Source organism: Pelobates fuscus, chromosome 5 (assembly GCF_036172605.1).
Source record: "Pelobates fuscus isolate aPelFus1 chromosome 5, aPelFus1.pri, whole genome shotgun sequence".
NCBI lineage: Eukaryota > Metazoa > Chordata > Amphibia > Anura > Pelobatidae > Pelobates > Pelobates fuscus.
Window position 1 is genome coordinate 361469373 of NC_086321.1, and position 25509 is coordinate 361494881.

The 25509-nt window shown below is 40.5% G+C and overlaps 2 protein-coding genes across 2 annotated transcripts in view; both read left to right on the top strand.

The window, feature by feature from the left end:
- The window catches only part of PMP22 (peripheral myelin protein 22), a 423464-nt gene that overhangs the window by 139292 nt on the left and 258663 nt on the right, over nt 1–25509 (top strand). The window lies entirely within an intron of this gene.
- Nucleotides 6620–24142, top strand: FBXW10B (F-box and WD repeat domain containing 10B). Its single transcript, XM_063453364.1, has 13 exons — nt 6620–7273; nt 8448–8657; nt 10450–10577; nt 11636–11755; nt 12853–12962; nt 15027–15230; nt 15364–15485; nt 16748–16896; nt 18395–18537; nt 20162–20320; nt 21449–21735; nt 22162–22341; nt 23139–24142. Exons 1-13 carry the CDS (start codon nt 6760–6762, stop codon nt 23957–23959), a joined length of 3147 nt encoding a protein of 1048 aa, XP_063309434.1. The 5' UTR covers nt 6620–6759; the 3' UTR covers nt 23960–24142.

A 25509-nucleotide genomic window follows, 5' to 3' on the forward strand; every position in this document is an offset into this window, starting at 1 on the left:
GGTGTGTGGGATCAATGTTACCTGTAGAAGTAGTGGTGGTGTTGGCAGCCGCCATCTTAGGTGAGCGAGGTTGTATTGCTGCCTCCCCGCTTTGCCCATCCAGTAGGGCTGGTGTGTGCAGGATCAGGCTAGTAGGGATGCTGTGGTAGACCGGGATGACCCCTGCCGGTCCAAAGGGGGGGGGGGGGAAGGGTCTGCGGTGCCTTACAGGACTTCAGAGCTGGGAGACTGGCCGCATCTCCCGCCCCGCATCTACTGCTAGGCTGCAAGTCGGACCTGCCTCTGCAAGTGCGCCCGGGGAGTTCAAGATGCCCCTGCCTCATTCTCACCGGGTGCTCCGTGGGGTGGGTAAGTGAGGTACCCATTTAGCTCTGCTTGGTTGCCGCAAAAAGGACTTAATGTCGGCCATTCGATCGGAGCCCCGGGTGGATGCGGCTGCTCCGCATGGCGGTCAAGCTCCGCCCCCCTATGGATTTTGAATTAAGCCAAAATAGCACGAGATGTGTCTATGAATTAAACAGACGCAGGTTTTTATGAATTAAAGGACCACTATAGGCACCCAGACCACTTCAACTCAATGAAGTGGTTTGGTTGCCAGGTCCCTCTAATTTTAACCCTGCAGCTGTAAATGTTCACTGAGGGTTAATACAGCCTCTAGTGGCTGTCTCACTGACAGCCGCTAGAGGCGCTTCTGCGATTCTCACTGTGAGGTATGGCTAATGCAGAGATTACACACTTCCTTATAACCATACCAGATCATACCAACAATGGGTGCTTTGAATGGCGAAAAGTGGTCAACTGACATTCTCATTCAATCACAGCAGTCCTGTGCTGCTCAGGTTGAGAACTTCGCATTAAAATATTAACAATGATTTAACAATGAATAGAAGGACAACGCCAGGGGACTTCAGACACTGTAACAGCTTACGTGTCCTTTTAAGAACTGCTCCAATATTGCATAGGTTTTTTTTAAAAGCAAAACTAGTACTATAATGTATTATATGAAATGTGTATATACATTAAAGTATTGTTTTATGTATATTTTACACAAAACTCACATTAGTGAATTTGTAACAGAGTTCAGTCACGTGTAATTACATCCTTGCACACGATCACAGATTTTTCTGTATACTCAGCGTTTCATACAGATTGCCTGCACCACAACTACTTCTAAAAGCCGAAGTGGTCATGGGGTTGGAGTAACTCTTTAAAGTGGAAATTACATTAATGACGTTGTTTGTAAATGATGCAAAACACACTTTCTACTTACTGCCATAATCACTTTTTTATATCTCTTTTTTTTTAATTTACACGAAATGTTTGTTTTAATAATAAAAACATAACAGACAAAAACTGTGTGAAATGTGTTTCTGTTGCAGTTTGACAAGTGTTCCTGTTAGCTATGTTATCTGTTTCTCAGAGGTGTCATGGCGCAGCCATGCCCTGACTGTACCCCGTCCCTTATACTAGCTGTTCAGCCTGCGCATGTACCTCCCTAACCTGCCACATCTTGACTGTAGCTCCGCCCTCTTCTTACACTGCCTGCTAAGCCTGCACATGTACCACCCTGATTGTAGCTTCGCCCCCTCTTATACTGGCTGTTCAGCCTGCACATGTACCACCCTGACCTGCCACATCCTGACTGTAGCTCCGCCCTCTTCTTATACTGCCTGCTAAGCCTGTACAGTACCACCCTGACCTGCCAATGCCACGCCTGGACTGAAGCTCCATCCCCGCTTATACTTCCTGCTAAGCCTGTACAGTACCGCCCTGACCTGCCACATCCTGACTTTAGCTCCGCCCTCTTCTTATACCGTCTGTTAAGCCTGTACAGTACCACCCTGACCTGCCATGCCATGCCCTGACTGAAGCTCCACCCCCGCTTATACTGCCTGCTAAGCCTGTACAGTATCACCCTGACCTGCCATGCCACGCCCGGACTGAAGCTCCACCCCCGCTTATACTTCCTGCTAAGCCTATACAGTACCGCCCTGACCTGCCACATCCTGACTTTAGCTCCGCCCTCTTCTTATACTGTCTGCTAAGCCTGTACATATACCACCCTGACCTGCCACGCCACGCCACGTCCTGACTGAAGCTCCACCCCCGCTTATACTGACGGCTAAGCCTGCACATGTAGAATCCTGACCTGCCACGCCATCACTGTATCTCCGCCCTCTTCTTACACTTGCTGCTCAGCCTGCCATTGGAGTAAGAGCAAGGAAGTGCAGGACATGTGGCCCCTTCTGAAATGCAGGACATGTGGCAGCCATCAACCTCTCCGTCTCTTCTGCTCCCAGCAATGTATTCTCATTAATAGTAACAACAACAAAATACAATACGTCTGGATTATTGGAGTAGGAACCAAAGAAAGTCTGCGGTGTGGTGTGGTCAGCTTTTCTTAATAATCCCAGTCCCACTTAGTGATCATACATGAAATCGTGGTCTTTTTTTATAGGCAACGCTATACTGTATTATCACTAGGGAGTCTATACGTGGAATGGGGTTGCCAACTCTTTTAACATGTCGTTTTTCTTATCTTTTTTTAAACAATGGAACATGATCTACACCAGATTGTATTTATATTGGTCGGTTATTATTATACCAACTATTATTACACGTATAGTGATGTCGCGAACATGAAATTTGCTGTTCGCGAACGGGCGAACCCGGCGAACCGCCATAGACTTCAATAGGCAGGTGTATTGTAAAACCCACAGGGACTCTTTCTGGCCCTAAATACCAATAGGGGGGGACCTATTGTCCTCCCCCCCCCGGCCTCCACCCCTGAGCGGCGGGTGGGGGCCCTAAATACCAATGGGGGGGACCTAATGTCCTCCCCCCCGGCCCCCACCCATGAGCGGCGGGTGGAGGCCCTAAATACCAATGGGGGGGACCTAATGTCCTCCCTCCCGGCCCCCACCCCTGCGCGGCGGGTGGGGGCCCTAAAAAAAATGTTCCCCCCCAGGTGACTAGGGGTCCCCAAACCTGTAAATAAATAAAAATAAACTTACCATTAGATGTCTTCTTTTTTCTAAAATCTTCTTTCTTCAGCCCCCAAAAAGGGCAAATAAAAAGCCAATATAACCGTTGCACTTAAAAAAAAAAAAAAAAAACGAGCGCCAAAAAAATGAATCCTTCTTCACCCTTCGAGGGCACGCCGCGTACTGAGCTCCGCAGGGCGGATCAAGGCTTATAAAGCCTTGCCACGCCCTGCAATTAGGCTTAGAACACTCTGATTGGTTGGTTTAAGCCAATCAGAGTGCTCTGTGTCATTTTACACAGCGTGGGAAAATTCCAAAGAACTTTCCCACGCTGTGTAAAATGACACAGAGCACTCTGATTGGCTGGATTTCAAGCCACCCAATCAGAGTGCTCTGTGTCATTTTACACAGTGTGGGAAAGTTCTGTGGAATTTTCCCACACTGTGTAATTTGACTCATAACACTCTGATTGGTGGATTAAGAGTGTTCTAAGCCTAATTGCAGGGCGTGGCAAGGCTTTATAAGCCTTGACCCGCCCTGCGGAGCTCAGTACACGGCGTGCCCTCAAAGGGTGAAGAAGGATTAATTTTTTCCGTTTTTTTTTATTAGTTTTTTTTCAAAGTGCGACGGTTATATTGGCTTTTTATTTGGCCTTTTTGGGGGCTGAAGGAAGAAGATTTTAGAAAAAAGAAGACATCTAATTAATGGTAAGTTTATTTTTATTTATTTACAGGTTTTTAGCTTTATCGACTCCCCCCTCATTATTTTTAGGGTGAGGGGGGTAGGTAGGGGGACCTTTTTTTGTGTGTGGGGGGGGTGACTTGGGGTTTGGAGACCCCTAGTCACCTGGGGGGGACATTTTTTTAGGGCCCCCACCCGCCGCTCAGGGGTGGGGGCCGGACAATAGGTCCCCCCCTATTGGTATTTAGGTAGGGCCCCAACCCGCCGCTCAGGGGTGGGGGCCAGGGGGGAGGACATTAGGTTCCCCCCCATGGACAATAGGTCCCCCCATTGGTATTTAGGGCCCCCACCCGCCGCTCAGGGGTGGGGGCCAGGGGGGAGGACAATAGGTTCCCCCCTATTGGTATTTAGGGCCCCCACCTGCCGCTCAGGGGTGGGGGCCGGGGGGAGGACAATAGGTCCCCCCATTGGTATTTAGGGCCCCCACCCACCGCTCATAGGTGGGGGCCGGGGGAGGACATTAGGTCCATCCCCAATTGGTATTTAGGGCCCCCACCCGCCGCTCAGGGGTGGGGGCCGGGAGGGAGGACAATAGGTCCCCCTATTGGTATTTAGGGCCCCCACCCGCCGCTCAGGGGTGGGGGCTGGGGGGGAGGACAATAGGTCCCCCCCATTGGTATTTAGGGCCCCTACCTGCCGCTCAGGGGTGGGGGCTGGGGGGAGGACAATAGGTCCCCCCCTATTGGTATTTAGGGCCCCCACCCACCGCTCAGGGGTGGGGGCCAGGGGGGAGGACAATAAGTCCTCCCCCCCTTTTTTTTACTTTAGGGCCCCCACCCGCTCAGGGAGGGGGGACACTTTTTTTTTTAACAGTGAGCCACAGGCTGCTCACTGTTTAATAGACATGCCCCTACTCGCGGTATTGCGAGGAGGGGCACAATTTACTAATACTAAGTAATTTTTACTTAGTACTAGTAAATTTGGCTGAAAGACCACAAAAAAAAAAATAGGGGGCGGACCGAACATCGCATATGTTCACCGTCCGTGGCGAACGCGAACACGCTATGTTCGCCAGGAACTATTCGCCAGCGAACCGTTCGGGACATCACTATACACGTATAATTATACGGATGCCTGGCTATTTGCTATTAGATAGTGTTGTCTCCACTTATCCATCATCAGTTTAAGTGTAATTCAATCCCCCACTGGGAGAAAGGAGCGAAGGTAATGTCATTAAATAGAAAAGGTAAAGTTAAGGCTCCTTTCAATTATTCAGTATCCGTTTGTCATTTGTAAGGATTTGTCTCTTTCCGTGTGATTAAATAGAATTTGGATATAATGACGATAAAACATACAAAGGTTTATCAAAATAAATGTACGCATGTATTCAGACCCATTTATAAAGGGACAGACACACACAGACACATTCACAAACAGACGCACACACACAGACACATTCACACACACTCAAATGGAAACAGAGTTACTGTCAAATTCATACTTTTGTAGGAAATGGTTAATACGCCATTCTTTCTCAGGAACCTCCATTCTTTGCAGTCCAAGCACAACATCTTTAACATAGATCTTCAACATGATATAGTCCACAGCGACTCTGCCATATTTACTAGTACTTACCTTCCTGCTGGGTGGTACTGAGGGACTTTCAGAAAAGGGAATGGTAAATCACAGCTGACAAGTCACAGGGTAGCTCTACGTGACACCTGATCTGCCCTCAGTCTTACAGATCACCCGACAGACCAGTTCTGTCACTCCGGGTCAAGAGGACTAAAGGAAAGTGGGGGTTTATTTTATTTGCACTCACTCTGCACGTGCCTTAAAGACAATATGTCGACGTCCGGGGTCTTTGCATAATATGGTTCTGACAGTGTTGCTTTAATAAAAATTCAGGGCATTTAAAGGGACCCTCCAAACACCTAAAGCACTTTAGTGTGCTGATGTACTTTGTGTAAAGAGTGTGTCCTCTTTTTATTTTTTTTATTATACAAAAAGTGCAGCTTTCAATAGAAGTCGGTACTTTTATAAATTAACCTTGTCATACCTACCTGGCTTTCAATCAGACTTACGGTCCTTTTACTTCCTGGTTTTGGTTAGCTCAGTTAAGCTAAACTCAAGAGGCAGCAAATGCTCAGAGCACCTGCCTTGCAAAGACTTCTCATTGATCTGCATTGGGATGTCTATGATTGGACAGTCACATAAAATCTTGGCTGGGGAATAAGGGGAGGGCTTACAAAGGCTACAGACAAGAGATCTGCAGCTTTTGCAGCTTTTTTTTTTAGGTATGCTTCAATGGGAAAAAGTATATTTAAATGAATCCATTCTTTTATTTGAGGTATATCTACAAAATAGTGATTTTGTTTGTATTTTAGAAATGGAGTTGTAGCAATGTGTATTTGTAAAAATTGGGGTGTAACAAGGTTGATTTATTAAAGTGCCAATTTCTATTGAAATCTACACGTTTTGTAAAATGAAAAAAAAAAAAAAAAGAGCACACACTTTTCACACATAAAACACTTCTGCAAGCTGATGTGCTTTAGGGGTCTGGAGTATCCCTTTAACTGTTTTTTGTTTTTTTTATTATTGCACAAAAAACATTATACAACTCTGGTCCCAGGTGCACAAACAAGAAAAACAACAACAAACAATAGCATACAAGTCCCTTTACTGTTTCTGCTGATTGTCCTGCTTTTAGTATTTCTGCCCCCCCACATTTCTCAAATTTGGCAAACACTACTGAGAAAGAATATCCGTCTAGGTTTTTTTAAACAAACCAACAAAACAATGCTTGCGTGTTACCGTACACTGTCTGTGAAATCAGCTGCCAGGCTATTAGAATACTTACGGGACCTGCCCAGCAGGAGAGCTTGTATAGAGTAAATACGGTATTCAGTGTGTGCCTCCTTGGAGACCAGAACAATTGACAGTGAATTCTACAAACAGTGATTCTTAGAATCAGGCTGTGACAGTGAATAAGCTACATACGGGCAGTGATTCAAAGAATAAAGGGTGTACACGCAGTTTATAGTGTTGGCATTGCTTTTACCACTATTTTAACCCCCACTGGGATGTGCCCACTATGAAAGAAACGGAATTCAGTCTTAAATGTGCCTCCAATCTCCGGTGTAAAAACCAAATCTCCGGTTTGCCAATATGCCAGACTTGTGAGACGTGCGTATTGTCCACCAAAATTGCCGTCACTAAAGAATGGTTCCTGAGAGCAGGAGAGTTCTCGCAGAGGAAGTTCGTCCTCGGGATTGTGAGGCGATTGGAATGTTTGGATCTCCTGTTGTCCGTGGAGAGCGTCCTGCAGCCGGTCCTAGGGAAGGACTTCACGTACAGCCGGTCTCGGATAAACCCGAGTCTACAAGAAGATGCCCACACCACGGGTTCAGACCGGGCCCTGAACCCACAGCTGTGGCAGCAATTTGTGGCTGAGACGTGGCGGTGGTTCAAAGGCGGCACCACCTGGAGCAAACACAACTACGCGTTGCTGCTACTCAAGATGTGTAAAGCGCATTTATTGCACAGTGTCGCCAACCTAATTCACGTGCTGGTCGTACAAGGGGTGCACTCGTTTTTAGCAAAGAAAGGTAAACGAAGAATGTTAATATTTACATATCGATAGATAGTCAGTGTCATAAAAAAGGGTGCCAGCGGTATAGATCGAAAACAGTCAGAGTACCCCAATTGCTTTTACTGTTGTCTTTCTCTCTGTTCATATAAATGCACCCCTAAAAATTTAGCAACTCCCTGGAAAATTTATTGATTGCTCTCTGTTTACTACGTAAGTGCTATAAAGCCTTTTTGTATTTGTTAACAATGTGACACATTGGCAGTTATACTTTATAACTGATATATTGTACAGCTCAATGGAATGTGTTTGAGATTTATAAATAAAATCATATGAGATAATTTATAAGATATCATTGATGTTGTAGAACTACAACATCCATGATGCTTTGCATGCCTTCAGAATCGCAAAGCATCATGGAAGCTGTAGTTTTAAAACATCTTTGGGATCAACCTTTTGGGCACCCCTACAATAGAGTATTTGTTTACAGGCACTTGGAAGTCCTGCATTTTAACTTTGTGTATCCTTCTTCCTTTTTGACTGTGTTGTTGTTGCTCCTAATTTTTTTCCATTTTCCTGTATAGCACTAACACATGACCCAGGCAATGCTAGCAGGGGGAAAGTTACTACAAGATCTGCATTGTGGGCCACCCCATGTAAAAGCTATGTAAAAGTTCAAAAAACGTACAAAGCGGAAATATAATTTTCACAAATTCTGTATTATACAACAATGTGTATTAAATAAACATATTTTTTTTGTTTTCAATGATCAAACTGAGCAGTGCATTTGTACAAAATACCCTATATACCAGTGGCAGGCAGCAGCCATCTTAACTCATTGTCAGAGGATCTTCATTATTACTCCCAGCTCTATCGAGGAGGATGATGGTTCTGGTTATCAAAGAAGCAGGAGTTAGAGTAAAGGCCTTAATTAATTCTGCTGAGTTTTTTCTCCATATACTGTTGAACTCACATCAGCTGATGCTAAATTATTTTCAAGTTATAAAAATAACAAAAATTATGAACTCTAGAGCACATTCTGTATTTAGATTTGATAAATGAATGTGTTAAAATTGATGAAAAATGAAAACATTCCAGTTACAATACATGCGTTTTGTGTATAGTAAATGAATCAAAGGCCTTCTGAAATGCTGACATAAATTGCTAACTGTGGTGGATTTATTTTTCCCTAGGAAAGTTGGTCTCCGAAGATGAAAGTCTCAGATTGGGCGAACTGTTGGAATACTATGGCATGAAGGATCCTGAGCACTCCAGCCTTCTACACACCATTGATGACCCATGTCTCATGGTGGTACCGTCATCCTTTAAGGCAACATCAGGTGTGAGAAAATACAAAGACTTCATTCAGGGTCTACCTGTGCATCTGTCTAAGATGATCCTAGGTATGTTACTTATATTATGCCAAATTACGAGTTAATATTCAGAACAAGTATGTATAAATATGTATACTGGCGCTCTACATCTGACATTATTTTACGGAATTCGGGAAATAGAAAGGGGGTTGTAAACACACATTGTAAAGGGTTTATTCCATAAACAGTGAATTATAATGAATTGAAGCTGATATTTGTTCACTATGTCATAGATAAAGGTAAATAAAGGGTTAAAACCTTTGCCCTAGTTAAGTTCTTCCACCGCTGAGAAGGTTAAACGTTAAATTCTTCACTCCTGCTTCTGTCCGCAGTTTTCTGCAGCACATTCATAAAATGTTACTTTTTGCTAACCTTGGTATTCTAACGTAGCTTAGATATGACGTTCTCAAGTAAGCGACTGTCCCTTGATTTTACGCAAACATGCGCAGTGAAAAGTAATTGTTGCTTCTTTATTTCTGTACACATGCGCAGTAGACTAATGCTATCATAAATATGAGATGCCCTCCCAATTAAAGATGAGATGATATTTGAACTACAACAGAGTAAGTCTGTGGTTTTTATTATCGGTTCTCCCGAGCGCTCGAGCACCTAATTAGGAGCCTCGGGTTACCTCTTGGATGATTTATCCGTTATAAATCTCTGTATCAACTAGACTTACCTGAATTATTTATTTGGATTCCCAAATGCCTAAACCTCTACTACGTACCAAATGTCCCTCGATACAAATACTCTGTTAAATGCACTCTTACTCATTTTATTGCCCTTATCCACAAAATTTCAAAATAGGGAATCTCTCCTAGGTATGAAACCATCCCTTGCTCAACCGGAGAGTGCCGGCCTTCCGGAGACTCTTTGACCTTTATGTTGATGTTACTAATTACTATTAATCACTTATCTATTCCCTAAACTGATTTGAGACACTGCTTTATTCTGCTATGAAGTTTTGCTCAAAAGTCCAAAGTTAGAGAAGCCACTCTACAAAGTGTGGACACCTTGGACCGAATACATGCTGTGATATAGTCTTATATCGTTTCAATTCCTGTTAAGGATTACTAGCCACATGCCCTCTCCCCGTCTCCCCATTTCATTACGCCTCTTTGCCTTTTGCTGTTATTCTACTATTTTCTCGTTATCTTTATTTCAGTTACAATTTTATCTTCTTTTGCCTATTAACTATGTATTTTAGTTTTAGGACCAAGTGCACATTGGGTTATACAATTAGATACTGTTAGCTAGATCTATTATCAAGGCTTTATAGTCATGTTTGCACTTTAGTGCTGCTACAAAAACTGAATTTGACAATATCATTATGCTTATTTAAACATAATACGTTTTTAAAAATATATATTTCTCACTGTCTGACATAAATAAGTCAATTTTAAAAAAATCCCCAAGCTGTTCCTATGGCTTTGTTAGGGAAATTGTCCAAATCAGCTGTGCTAACCTAAATTTTGAAATTCAAATAATAATTTGGTACAATTCAGAATTTAGTGAATTAACCCAGTAATAAGAGCCAGTGACTTTCAGACAACAGTCTATGACTCCCTATTTTCTGTTTATCATTGTCCATTTAAGGACTGTTCGTGTAGCTTGCTTTTAAAATCTTTTTTTTCTGGATTTACCAAGAACATTATTAATCTATTTTATACACACATTTCAGCTCTTTTTTTGAAACCATATTGTAAGTTGCTCATCACATAATTTGAAAGTTATTTTTTTTTATCTGAACTGATTTAATACATTTTTCATTCAATCATTCTGTGTGTTCTCCTGATACATGGCTCCTTTGTCCTGTCCGTAGGATTTCTCGATAATAAATCACTGTCCAGTTGTGCCTGTGTGTCTCATCATTGGTGCTTCATGATAAAGGACCTTCTACGGGATCTCGGGGCAAAAAAAATGATTCAGAACGATGCTATGATACTCCGGGTAATTATGTCAAAATAAAGAAATCCTTCTGCCAAAGCATCAAACCACCTACATAGACCAATTCTTTAAACAAGACTATACTGATAATTTTCCACCACCGATGAAGCATTCTTCAATGGGTCTAATTCATGAAAGTCGTATAAAAAGATTTTAAAGCTCTATAAATATGTCACCTAGTGGTGTGATTTACCAACTCACATAACATTTAAAGGTCATAGCACTGGTTAGATATAACTTCACAAGTCAATTTAAATTGAAAAGTTCTAGCATAGTTTTTGGCAGATTTGTAGTACAGCAATCCATGCGCCTTGGATTGATACAACCCATATTCAGAGCCTCAATGTGCATCACTGACACGTTTCTCTGCTACCTACTCCAATTCTAATTCCATATCTCTCAATGTTGAGGAATTTGGGAAAGGGAAGATCCCTTTATATATATAAGCTTGTGGTTCCCAAACAACCCCAAACCCTGAGTCAGCAGACGTATTCTGCCCATGAATACAAGGGTTTATTAGTAATAAGGATATGAAACAAAACTATACTATGCCATTAAGACTTTGTTTTATAAGTGACGCTGCCATATAAGCATATACTGTTTAAGGTCCTTATTAATCAAGTAGGCTCCAATCATTAGAGAACTGTGCAAATATAACAAATATTTTCAGACCATGATGTTTGGAAGCTGACAATTATTATGATGACTTTATGGCAATGTATGGGTCTTTTGTTTTTAAAAGAGCATTAGATATTGGGGTAAATTCATTTACAATATGCCTCTCTTACAGAAGAGGGAAATATGAAATGGTTTTTGTGTGTGGTTTGTTTTGCGTTTTGTAGTTTTAAAGAGTTATTCTTATAAATGCATCCTGTGAGCTTCCTCCAGCACCATCTCCACCAGATACTAGATTCTTGGGTGGTATGGCTGTTTTCGTTTTTTCTGTTAATACGATTCTATAACTAGACCCATCATAATTGCATGCCCCAGTCCCAATGGGCTTTTAATTCTGCCCTGCCTAAGACACACTCATACCTTGTTTACCTTATCATTTCTTGCAGGGCACTTCATCGAGAGGGGTGAATGTTACTTATGCGAAAATACAAAACGTTCCGATTCCAAAAATTGGAGATGATGGAAATGCTATTTTACGGACAGAGAAAAAAATTATAGAGAAAAAGGTACGTCGATTGTTGTAGGATATAAAAAATATATATATTTTTATTGATCAGTTTCTAACAAATCTTATTTTAAATTAGACATTGATAGAAATCTAATACACTGAAGATAACTGATTGCCATTAGTGTTACGCCCCAGGTTGCGTAAAGGAACAAATATTTACCATATTGTATATTTAAAGAATCTGATATGTCTTTATCAGTACTTTCCAAGGTCAGTCGAAAGTCGGAAGCCAAATGGGTAAATCCCAACTATTGTACAATTACAACTTTCATAATATTTTCCAGCCTTAAGGCCTTACTTTAACAATTTAAAGGATCTAATTGCTACCGATTTTAATTGTGATTAACATATTCTTAGGACCAGCACAACTTAAACGCCGATTTAGATTTGTGACCTTTAATTCAGGCTGCAAATTTCACCACATTCAAATTTCTTTAGTTTTGCTAAAACTAAGGTCTGCACTGCAGCATAACCCCTCCCATTCAGCCATGCATCCCCTTCTGACAAAACGTCTTCCTGTTTGGAAGTACACAGTTTGCAAATGCAGCTCAGCCCATGAGAGATCAACATGAGCTGAGCTGCTGACTCTACTCCACAGCCAATCACTGTCCTCTTACTTTCTGCCTCCTTTCCCTTTAGCTCTGTGAAATTGGCTTCTCAATACAGGTAATAGGAGGACAGTGATTGGCTGTGAGGCAGAGACAGGCCAGCAGCTAAGCTCACACAGACCCGTCATTGACTGAGCTACATTGCAAACAATGTACAATCAGAAAGACATTTTGTAAAAAGGAGAAGTGAGGCGAAGGGGGCCAGGTTTTGCGGCAGAAAGCAGTTTACTTTATTACGTTGAGATAGCATGTTCTTTTCAAACTGACTACAAGCAATCCATTTTCACGAATACACATGTGAATAGTTTGAGTTATTTGTACATACAGGTTACATTAGATGTTTGACGTGTTTTGTAAAGTCACAGGGAAATAACGGGAGCATGTCTAACATGTTGACATGTTCTTGATTTTCTGGATGAACGAGCGTGCACTGAGTCAGGAAAGGGATGTATGATATCACTAATTATTGCTGCTTTATGTTCTTTAGCCTGGGGAGAGCTTGGAAGCAGCGTACATTGACAATGAAACAGAGACAGTCCTGATGGAAGAAAGAAATGTCTACTGTGGACCGTACAATGTCCTAATGCTCTCGGGACAGTGAGTGGCCTTTTCTTAAGTTACATAGAATATGCATTAAGCTGCAGGCCTCGAGCAGCCTCACTATGGCAGAACTGAAATTTATTATTGACTAAACAGTGATTATTTTGTGCAATAAAAGCAGACCTGAAAAATTGGGCCAATATATCTGTTATATTAAAACCAGAAACACATACATAATCCCAGCACTCGGACTCTTTGGGCTGTATTATAATCAAAAACGCCAACTGTGCCCTCTGGTCTCCTTGGTTCAATTCACAATTAACTCCGGACCATATGAATTACTTTCTTGCTCTTTGAGCGGAGAGGGCAGGCACTATCTCTTCTCGACAATCCACCACCCCACCACCTTATATATTTTCTATTTTTCAGTTTTACGGCTCTTCAGAGCCTCACCCGGATGAAGGCATTCTTAACTAGTACTATCTGGTAACTTGCTGGTGGAAACATTTGGAATTGTTAGATTCCTGTTATCTTAAAAGTGACATTGTCGACCCTCCTCCAAAATGAATACTTTTCATAAAGATAAGATCTTTATGAAATACTCATATTGACTGTGTTGGAATTTCATCAAAACTCTAAAGTAGTCAAAAGTTATTCTAAAACCCAACACCAAAGAAGAACACAGCTTGAGTGGTGTGATATAAGAACACTGGTGAATGCTGCCACTCATAGGATACCTCCCAAATAAAGGGACAATTAGGTTACATTAAATTCCCAGGTCCCAGATAGCCACATAGTGAAGTCCAGGATGTATTTCAGCGCATGACTGGTTTTGATAATAAAAGCGCCTTTGAGCTCCATCTGTTAAGGCGTATGTGCAGTCCGCTACGTCCGGCGGGATGACGTATTTACTTTGTCATACGGATTGCCCACACCATGCATGCGTGTCTGCACATTGATGCACTTTTGGGGTATAAAGAAGATGGACACATCAATACCCACAGCTCCTTAAGAAGTCCCGTGGAACATGGAGATGAGACGCGTCGAGCATATCTTCATTTTCTGTTTTTGTCGCAAGGCTTGCTCATGGCACCTGTTCAGTCTCGGTGGATGTCTCCTAGGCACTATTCATCCTCTGATGTCGCGACCATTGGATCTGCAGACTGGATTCATGGACATTGGAGGTGGACTGAGAGGCAGAAGTGTTTTGGCTTTTAGGTTGATTCGCCTTTTTTGCACATATTTTATGTTTATGTGCATTAGTGTTTCTCACTGTTATTTTAAATCTGTTTTATTCTTTTATGTGTTACATTTATTGTGCCATGATTTTTTTCTCTTGTATATTTGCCCATTCATCTTATTTTTAACTGGGATTTGGCGCCCTCTAGTATATTGTGTGAAAAGATATACTAAGACAAAGTATGGACTACTTACATAATCTTAGTATATATATATATTGTGACAAAAGTACTCCTTTCCTTTGATACCCTGTCCTGGTATTAGGGTGTTACACGCAGTCTTTTCAGGCTTCCGAGACACTTCACACTTGAATGAGGTAAAAGGACTTGCTCTTTTTATTGTGGTTCCAAAATTTAACAATGTGCAGTAAGGTATTACAAATTATAACAGAATAAAGAAAACAAAATCCTTGCTCTTCTGAGCACTAACTTATCAAAATAACAAACTAACTGGGTTGGACGGCTTGTCCATTTCCCAACATAAATAAACATAAATATCCACCTTACTGTTTCACGTTCTTTCAGCTCTCTCTCTGTTTCCTCTCACGGGAATTAAACACAATTTCTACTCCAACTTTGGCAGGGGAGTACGTAATAGCACCTGCAATTAACAATCCCTTTCAGGTGAGGTAAGTCACGGTTGAAACTCTGGAACTGGACTCCTCACCTGCAGTTTCCACTGGGCCACCCTACTCTCCAAGTGCTCCACCCCAGGGGGCCCAAATATATTTAAAGTGCAATATTAATTTTAACACAACACATTTCCCTGGGGCTAATTATACAAAGTAGGAACTTTGCAAAATCTGGGGAGATATATAGACTGCCTCCAGCACAATTCCTTGCTTTCGGTCACAATATATATTATTTATTTTTCCAATTGCAGTGAAAATCAGCACAAGGCAATCCACTTTGACGGAGGACAATTTGTGGCTGTGGGGGCTGCAGATCGCAAAGTGAAATTATTGGACATATTTAATATGAAACAAGTTCCACCACTGTTTAATGGACATGCTGGGAGCATCCACGTCGTACACTTGTGTGAGGAGCGGGGCTTTGTGTTCAGTGGAGGGTATGATCTCAGCATCAGGTAAAATTATCTTCAACGTATACACGTATATGTACATAATGGGTAAATAGGTACTAAATATATTACAAACTACTACTTCATACTATGAACAATAAACCTACAAAACTTTACGATATTTCTTTCTGCTTTATAGACGTTGGAACTTGCAAAGCGGAGTTTGCATGAAAATATATCTTGGACACATGAGGACTATTACATGCCTTGATGTATGTGAAAATGTGTTGGTTTCTGGAGCCAAAGATAGACAAATAAAAGGTCTGATTAAAACTGTAATTAGAATGGTTAATTAAAACTAGAATTTATAAGGAAAAATTAATAAGAAGGTTCTGTCACCTTCTGGGATCTTTGCATAATTTTAAAACTATTGATGGTGACTTCACGCTTGGTGGCCATTAACCGCTAGGTGAAGAGGAAGGCGAGTTTTACTTACCTGTAGCTGCCTCTCACGGCCACTATGGCCGTTGGGTCCTGCAGAATCCTGTTGGATCTCTGCGTCTGCCAGGTGTGCACGTTTGTGTTTGTGTACTATTGTGCATATGCCTGTGGAAGGTCTATGGAAGACCACAAGACCCTCCATAGATATTGTCTCCATAGGTATTGTGAACAAATCGAAGTAAGGTACGTATAGGATAACAGAGCATCTTGAATCCAAGGAAGACGCACAGTATTAAAATCACACTGATAGATTTTTACATAGAATTACTCCATCTTCAAAATTCTCTTTACCTCTTACCTGTGATGCTGTCCAAATCTTATTTCCATATTTAATATTTGCCTTATACCCTCGCTTTACAGTTCTTAAGAGAACCTTAAATATTAATTTCTGTATCTCAAGCAACGTGTTAATGTTTTTCTTTTCAGTTCTGGCCCTTCGGATAATTCATCCCATCTCATCTACTTGTGTTCTTACATTATTTCACTTTGTACTCTAATTATAGCATGTTTTAAATACATGTTTCTATTGACAGATTATGTATTCTGAGTGTGTGTTTGGAATTGGCTGGGCAGAGTTTTATGGGATTGCATTAATAAGAATGGTAGTGTGACGACTGGCTAAGAGGTATCGGCCACTTCCTAGACTGGAAGCTTAGTGCAGGTACCTGCAAATCCCTGAGGTTTATAGCAGATTCAGGAAATTTAAAGTGACGGTGATTTCTATTGAAACTTCTAGTTCGTTCGTGCAGACCGAACTTGTTATTGCGTGAAGGTTAATTGTCCCATTGCACAGCACAACAGAATATGCTAGCCTATGATTCTGCAATTAAATAATATCACTAATTAAGTAATTAATATATATCATGACAGCCCTGGGACAAAATAACAACTGGTAAGCAAACTTCACAAGGTCTTTTGAAAGCTTACACCTCTGCCAGAGGCCCCATAGTCGTTAATCCTTTCAAAATTAGCTGTTACGAATTAATTAAACTCATAGGTTTAAATGTATTGAAATGTTTTCCTTCTATTCTTCAAAATACTGAAAATTGGCTTAATATATATCTTTATTTATTTTATAATAGTATGGAATCTAACTTCAGGCAAATGTTTTAAGACATTTAAACACAAAGATGCCATATCAGATGTTAAAATAAAGGGACAATACGTGGTGAGTGGCTGTGACAGAGGAATTGTCAAAATATGGAACTTGGAATCAGCAACTTTAATTAAGGTAACGGAATGTTGCATATAATGTCTTCATATCCCATTGTACAGCGCTGCGGAATTTGTTGACAATATATAAATAATGATAATAATAATAATAATTGTTCAACATAAAACAACTAAAATATTTAATTCTGTATACTGTTGCTAATCAAGAAGACAAAATTGGAATAAATGTATTGTTCGTGGGGACTAGCATGATTGCTTTCAAAACAGCAGCTGATTTATTTACCGAATCCATGTAATACTGTAAGTGTGTTTAAGATCAGCACAGACCCGATCATTCTATAGCTTCGTATATTTTATATCAACAAAACAAAATCAAAAACATTATTCCGCAAGAAGGCACAATTCCTGCACTCACAGTAGCATACACCGTAATCAGCTATGTGTGTCAGATTCAACAGAATAATAATGTAGAATTGGGGGAAATCTGAAATGGCTACATGCCCCCTGTGGAACTGCAAGCTGTAAAAAAAAACCTAGCCCTGTATTCTATAAGTGTCTGAATGTGCCAGTTTCTATTAGGTGAATGAATGGAGATACTTGCCAGCAAAACAGCAGAATTGGTTCATTTGATGGCTAGAAAAGCATATACGTGTTCCCAACTTGCACCATTACAGTCTATAATGATTGCGACGGCGAGACTCATTTTCCTGTCCGCCCGCACCTCCCACGCCTCCCCCTCTGTCAGTCCCTACATTGGCTTCCAGTTAGATATAGGGCTCAATTTAAGATCCTAGTGCTTGCCTACAAATCTCTACATAATGCTGCTCCCACCTATCTATCCTCACTAATACACAAATGTCTTCTGTTCTGTCAAATATCTCATGTCTAGAACACTACGCTCTGCCAAAGACCTACATCTATCCTCTGTTCGTACTCCTACCTCTGATGCCCGCCTTAAAGACTTGTTTAGGGCTGCACCATTCCTATCGAACATCCTTCCCCTCTCTGTTACACTTTCACCCAGTCTCCACTCCTTCCAAAAAAAATCTTTGAAATCTTACTTCTTCAGGAAAGCATATCAATTCAATTGTCAACAGCTTTCCCTCCACACACCTTGATTCCTCTCCTGCAAATGTCATCAAAACAAAGCACTAAGCCCTCAATGAATGGAATCCTAACAACCTACTTTTCTACCTTACCCTTACCTTTTGTATCACATTACCCCACTCCCTCTAGCATGTAAGCTCATTGAGCAGAGCCCTCAATCCCTCTGTTCCTGTGTGTCCACCTCGTGTGGTTACAAATACTTGTCTGTTAGTCCACCCATTGTACAGCGCTGCGGAACTTGTTGGCGCTTTATAAATAATAATAATAATAATAATAGCAATTTCTAGTTTCCTATTGAAGGAACTTTCCCTCAGTCTCAGTCTAACCTGTGTGTAATCTGCCCACTATTATGCAACGGCTTGTAAACTAACCTGTGTAATCATTTCAGATCTAATATTTATTTGATATATTTGTGATATATATATATATTTTTTTTTTCTATGATAAAGTCTTTATCAGGTCATGATGGGCCAGTAAAATGCCTTGTCTTTGACCAGTGGCATTTATTGTCAGGAGGTGCGGATGGATATGCGATAGCCTGGAGCATGCTGGGAACTGTCAAAAAACGCCTCATGACCTTCAGGCATCCAAAGTAGGTCAATTTAACAATAGAAATTATGTTCATCCTATATATCTATTGCATCAAGTATTTGCCATAATGTTTATTAGGTTTGTAATCATTAGTTATATTTAATCATTTTTTTTTATATTATTTCACTGGTGTGTTTTGTTAGTGTGTTTGTTGTTTTGTGATGAGCTGAAAAGAAGGGTTCAGAATTTTACCTGTAACGGGCGTGTTGTGGAGAGGTTTTTATTCCGGCAGTTAATTATCTTTTTTTTTCATCTCATTTGCTTTGGTCTAAAGTCGGTTCTAAACTCACCAGAAGTCTCAGGGGATTCCCTCAATTCTGAATTATATTTAATTAATGTTTAAATAGCATATCTTTTTTTAAAAAAATCCTGTAACTCATGTTGTCAGAATTCTGCTATTTAAAGGGACACAAGGCATCAAAACACCTTTAGTTTAACAGAGCAGTTTTTGTGTATAGATCCTTCCCCATGCAGTCTCACTGCTCAAATCTCTGTCATTTAGAAGTTAAATCACTTTTTTAATGCAGCCCTAATCATACTTCTCTGCATGTGACTTACATAGCCTTACTACACACTTCCTGTGTCATCTAATGTTTATAGTTCCTTTATTGCAAGTTCTGTTTAATTTAGAATTTATTATATCCTGCTCTTTTAATAGTTTGTAGACTCTGGAGGAGCCTTTATGTGTGATTATAGCTCACTTTACAGTGCAGGAGATAAAAACTTCTAAAGCAAGTTCACATCTGATTGAAAAGTACACCATTATATTCATGCAGCCTGTGTAAGTAACAACCAGGGTGTGTGTGGCTAGAGCTACATAAACAGAAAAAAAAGTTATTTAACTCCTAAATGTCAGAGAATTGGTTAGTGAGACTGCAGAGGCATGATCAATACACCAAAACTGCAATTAAGCTGTTTTGAGGCCTGTAGTATCCATTTAAGCCTAAAATTATCATTCAGATTTCAATTCACTAGTCCACAGTTTAGTGAATTTGTGCATAGCGCCTGCAATTCTAAAAAAGATACAAGTTATGAAATAATTCTACAAGCCGCAGCGTGTCCTACAGTATCATTGTCTGCATTCCAAGAAATCACATTTGTATTGTGTTTATATTCCCATTCATCCATGAATAGCAACTTCCTATGAATGGGGTTATTTACTGAATACCAAGCATGACTCTAAAATTCAATTCATGTACTTAGTTAATATAATCCAGATTTATTTTTGGTGAGAAATGTGGTCTTGGAAAACGAAAAGCCAAAAAATGTGAAAATTTCATGCGAAGTATAGGAATCTAGACATTCGTAAAACACACTGAATTGCATCTAATTGGGCACAACGTTTATCCAGTTGGGGACAGAACTGGAGATTTCAGGTTACCTGCTGTTTAGTGGAACTGGAAGAAAAAGAAGTTTTAATTAATATATAAATTATTCAAATTATATAAAAAATATAGTACAGATGTCAACTGATTTATAGAATTTTTATAATTCAGCTATTTTGGCTGAAAATTTGAAATTCTCATTTGATTACTGTTGAATTCCTGGCAATTCAAACTTTAGATAATTTCCCTGTATTGTTTTGAATTTAATGAGCATGTACAACTTGTAATTTCCATTCACAGGGAGGTGACGTGTCTGGCTTTCGTCTATCTCAGAGTCATCACAGGCTGCGCTGATGGCAAAATCCGTGTGTTTAACTTTCTCGGTGGAGACTGCCTCCGAGAGATGAGTGCCAATAGCCGAGCAGACCCAGTGCTATCATTATGTGTTCGAGACAATAGGTAAAATACAGCTACGCTTTGAAGAAACACTATAGGGTTAGAAACACAAACATGTATTCCTGACCCTATAGTGTTAAAACCACCGTCTAGCGCCCTGATCTCTCCTTACCCCCCTAACTATAGTAAAATCTTACTTTTTTCAAGTCTGCAGCTGCTGACTCTGCCCCTGATCTGCCTGCTTTACTGACATCATCAAAAGTGTTGTTTTCAGTCAATCCCAATGCTTCCCCATAGGATTGGCTGAGACTGACAAAGAGGCAGATCAGGGGCAGAGCCAGCAAAAGTAAAACACAGCCCTAACCAATCAGCATCTCCTCATAGATATGTATTGAATCAATGCATCTCTATGAGGAAAGTTCAGTGTCTCTATGTAGAGGGTAGAATCACTGAATGCTAGTCACACTGTGCAGCACTGCCCCAGGAAGCACCTCTAGTAGCCATCTGAGGAGTAGCCAGTGGAGGTATCCCTAGGCTGTAATGTAAACACTGCATTTTCTCTGAAAAGATAGGGTTTGCAGCAAAAAAAACTGCAGGAACTGATTATACTCACCAGAACAAATGCAATAAGCTTTAGTTGTTCTGGTGACTATAGTGTCCCTTTAATAAAGCATCTGTGAGAGGTTATCAGAATGATCCTATATATAGTGTTTGTGGATGGCCCTTTATCTGTGGACCATGTATTCCAAAATGCTTTGCCGGCCTTTGAATATACCAATATACATTGAAACAATCGTTCAATGTTCTAAGATTGGAGTCACAGAAACCAAATGTTTTGTTCCTTTTTCTAACAGCATTTTGCCTTTAAAGTTGTTCATTATAAAGACGTCTCTGTACAGCATTTGTAAATTTGCCAGAATCTCTCCTGAATTCTGCATAACAGAATTTGGCATGGTATATAAATATTTTGGGTGTAATATTTGCAGAACACAGTATTATTACATCTAGAAGCTATCCCTGTGCTAGAGAAGCATTGCAATTGCAGTTCTGTCTACTGACCACTAGAGAGAGTAGCACTTAAAGGTGAGCTAATACCTAGGACATCTCATAGTCAACTTGGGTGATGTCCTGTGTGCCAGGTACAGTAAGCAAATTTAAACATGACTTGTTTCATTGTTTTCCTTTGTGTAGAATGGTGATCAATGTACACTCAAGCATCATGATATTCCAATTTGAGGAGATTTCATGGGACTACTCCCAGGAGTCTGTGCGTTTCACTGTCCCCAAAGACAGATACCATTTTAAACTAGCACCGATCAAAGCTCGCCCTTACAGTTATGTGCGTGCGCAGAGAATGAGGCATATTGGGTCAAGCGACAGGAAACTCTACCGACAGGAACAAAAGCTGGAACATGACAAGAATTGGCTGTCCCATCATGCTCGGAGTCTCTCTGCAAGAAGCATGAAGCGAGCACAAGGTATTTTCCTAATAATGAATGCATCATTGAAAGCCAATACATAAATAGAGAATAAAACATATGTGCATTAAGGAACATTATATCAAAACCTAAACTAACTAATAATAGTTGTCATCTACCGGCATCACAAATATTTTAAGCGAACTTTACAAATGAGAAAAAAAAAGCGAATTAAATCGCCCAGTACTGAATAAATATTGAACTAAATGTTTTATTTCTCAGCTTAGGAATGTAGTTGATATGTCAGTTTGCCAATGTGTATTTGTTTGTTAATGTCCCTTTACGTGCATAGTGTTCTGTGGGTACCTGAGCTCACATGAAAGCACCATTGACCTTTAAGGGCCACTCTAAGCACCATAACCACTGTAACTGACTATAACTATCTATATGTGATTGATAAAAATTCATCAATATTCTTTCCCGCAGATTTGCATGAAGAGTCTCTGAAACCGATCGCATGGCCGGATCTTCAGAATTTCCACCGAAGCTTTGCATACATTGATCTGCAGCCTGAATTTCGGAAGAAGATACCATCAGCAACTAAAAGTCCTGATGTATTTACAAGAGCAAGCTCAGCTGGGGAATGGATTACAAAGGATGAATCTGGTAAAATGAGCCCATTGTTTATTTACGTATAGCACTTCTCTGTACAGACATCTAAATGTCTTGACAAATCTATATTTTTATTTGTTATATATTCATTACAAAATGAAAAGCTTAAAGGGACACTCAAAGTTCCATAATCACTAGACCCGGTTGTAGTGGTTATGGTGGGAGGAATGTCCTAGCACTGTCTCATGATAGGATGTCAAACCAGTTTAGAATGGTTTGACAATGTACCTTGTTCCCGCTGTGTACCTTGTTGCCACTTCTGGTCTTCTCCAGCAAGATTGCATTATAGAGAAAATAGAACCGATGCAGGACTGCTCAGCTGAAACTCTCAGCCAGTGATTGCGGTCCTGCTTTGCTCTAAGCAGTGACGTCTCGATTCTCCTTCTGGAAATGATTAGATACAATGGATGTGGCTCTGGTGCAGGACCTAGGTATGTTGTCAAACTGTGCTAAAACTATATGACATCTTACTACGGGATGGTGTTGGGGCACTCCATGCACCGTAACCACTACAGCAAGATGTAGTGTTTATGGTACTTGAAGAGGTCCCTTAAATTTAGAAGATGCAGTATTCATCCCATACAGTGTATCTTTAAAGGGTGACACACCTGGCATGAATGTATTTTAGCCACTCACAGTTTAGTCCATGCTTTTATGTTCTTCCTCACCTTTACACAACAACATTTTCCCTTTTTAAGGAGTTCAGTTATAGTCGTGTTTAGGATGCTAACGTTTTCAACATTTTGCAATTTATAAAAAAAAAAAAAAATGTTGTTATACTGTAACTTCAGATGCTGAGTCAGGATACTCTTCACACCGATGCAAATCAGCTCTTTCCCGAAGTGAGGATGCCACTCTGAAAAGGATAAAACAACGTGGACCTCATTCCCCATTGAACCCTACTGAGATCCTTCTAAAGGTCAGCACTATCCAGAATTTGGAGAAGTTGGACGTGCTCAGCTCAAACCTTAAGCACAATGCAAATGTCCACAGTGTTCAGGGATCATCTGTGTCCAACGCACAACACAAACAAGAAAATGTACATTGTCATTCGACAGAACCTAACAGAACCGATCCTTCTACTGCATTGTCTAAGACGCAAGGTTCATCTGTTCCCGCTGAGATAAATACCCACAGGAAACAATCTCAAATGAGAAATATGACTTTACAAGGATCCTCCGAAGTTCCATCCTCTGTACTTGCTTTGACCACTGCACATCCAACAGGGTCATACAGCAACAGCAAGAAGAAAGGAACTTCACCTGTGAATAGGAGGTCTTCTTCTTCTGTAGAAGATGGTATCCAACAATTAGGATTGTACACAAGCTGTGAGGCAGTGCAGCCTTTGCGAATGGTAATAGGACAAATCAAGAAAGAACACAATCAGAAAAAAAAACCTGAACTTACTGTCACAGCTGATCCCTTCCGAGAAAAAAGTGGCTTTCAGCTCCTTACAGTAAAACAACTTGAGGCGTATGAGGCTCAGACGGTGTCTCAGTTTAACAAAATAGAGGCACTAGAGAAAGAGAGTAGGCTTAAGGAGCGTAAAAAGGAGCGAATTATGAAAATTAATGGACAAATCACTGAAAAGTTCAACGATAACTATAAATGATCTTTTTTAAAAAAAAGTCACGTTAGCACTTTTAAAAAATATCAATTAATGGTTGGCTCCTCTGGTAGCAAGACATGAAATATTGATATTGATGAATTATCTTCACCAAAGGCATTAATGATGAATTCTATGTGCATGCAGTAATGAATCGCGTAATAAAATAATCTGTTAAAAAAGCTCCAATTCATTGTGTGAAGCTTTCTTCTTTATTTAATAAAAAATTAATAAATATTTCTTGTTTCAGCTCCACCTGCAGAGGCCAAAAAAAATCTTTGACTCATTTTTTAAATACCGTACCCTTTAAAAAATATGTATCGGCAAAATCATGTTGTAAAACTCAGCTGTTTTGGGCTAAGTTTTAATTTCTGTTATCCATTTCCTATAGCGTACAGATTTTTCAATTGGGAAATAAGCTCTGGGACCCGTTAATTTATTTACTGATATATAAGAATGTAATTCTTAATTTATTTACTGACACATATTAACAGAATACCTCTACTAGACTCTTCCTCGTGGACTTTAAATACCTGGTATTAAGCTGGTATAGTAATCCATTTAACCTTAAAAGTTACATGGGAACTGACAAATATGTGTATGTTTGGGATCTATTGAAAAAGCATGGAGTAGAGACAAAATTTTGGACCCTGATCCAGCAGTTAAACACCATTGTTAGTTAAAGGACCACTATAGACACCCAGACCACTTCAACTCATCTAGGGTTAACCCTGCAGCTGTAATCATAGCAGTTTCAGAGAAACTGCTATGTTTACATTAGGGTTAATCCAGCCTCTAGTGGCGGTCTCATTGACATGCGCTTCCGTGCTTCTCATGGTGAAAATCAGAGTGAGAAGACGTTGATGTCCATAGGATAGGATGTCCATTGAGAAATGGTTTTCTATGGACTGATTGAACACGCGCGCAGCTCTTGCCGCGCATGCGCATTCAGCACTGACGACGGAAGAGGGAGGAAATTTCTCCAGCGCCTGGCACTGGGGAAAGGAGGGTGTTTAATCCCTCTTGAGCCCGCCGGGAGTGTGACCCTGATCGTGGGGGGGACCTTTAGACCATATAGTGCTGATACCGGAGAAACTGACGGAAGCCAAGCACAGAGAGATGGACACAGGTTTCTTCAGGAAGGAAGAGATTCTTTATTGGATCACCGATCGGGACTCAGAGGGACTAGCGTCACCAAAATACAGCAAAGTCTGAGTACTGAATACATAGAGTACATTCCTTATATAGCACTGTAGCTCCTCCCACAATTAACTACACCCACACATACCCTTAACCTATTTAATAAATAGAGTCTAAACTCATCCATCCGGTCTAACCACGTGGCTCATCTGATACAAAGGAGAGGGACGCGTAATTCCAGTTCTTACATTCCTGCACCTGGTCAGTACAGTGATAACAGTATCTTAGCTACGTGTAATTAACTTAACTGATACTACAAACACATATACATACATATGCCTTGTGGCAATCTTAGCCTGCTAAACTTGTATTTTACTGGAATTACATCACATTCCCCCCTTTGATGCCTCTGATAT

Coding starts and splice junctions, on each gene's coding strand:
- FBXW10B (XM_063453364.1), top strand. CDS start 6,760: ATGAAAGAAACGGAATTCAGTCTTAAATGTGCCTCCAATCTCCGGTGT. Junction 7,274..8,447: donor CTCGTTTTTAGCAAAGAAAG/GTAAACGAAGAA, acceptor ATTTTTCCCTAG/GAAAGTTGGTCTCCGAAGAT. Junction 21,736..22,161: donor AAGCATGAAGCGAGCACAAG/GTATTTTCCTAA, acceptor TCTTTCCCGCAG/ATTTGCATGAAGAGTCTCTG.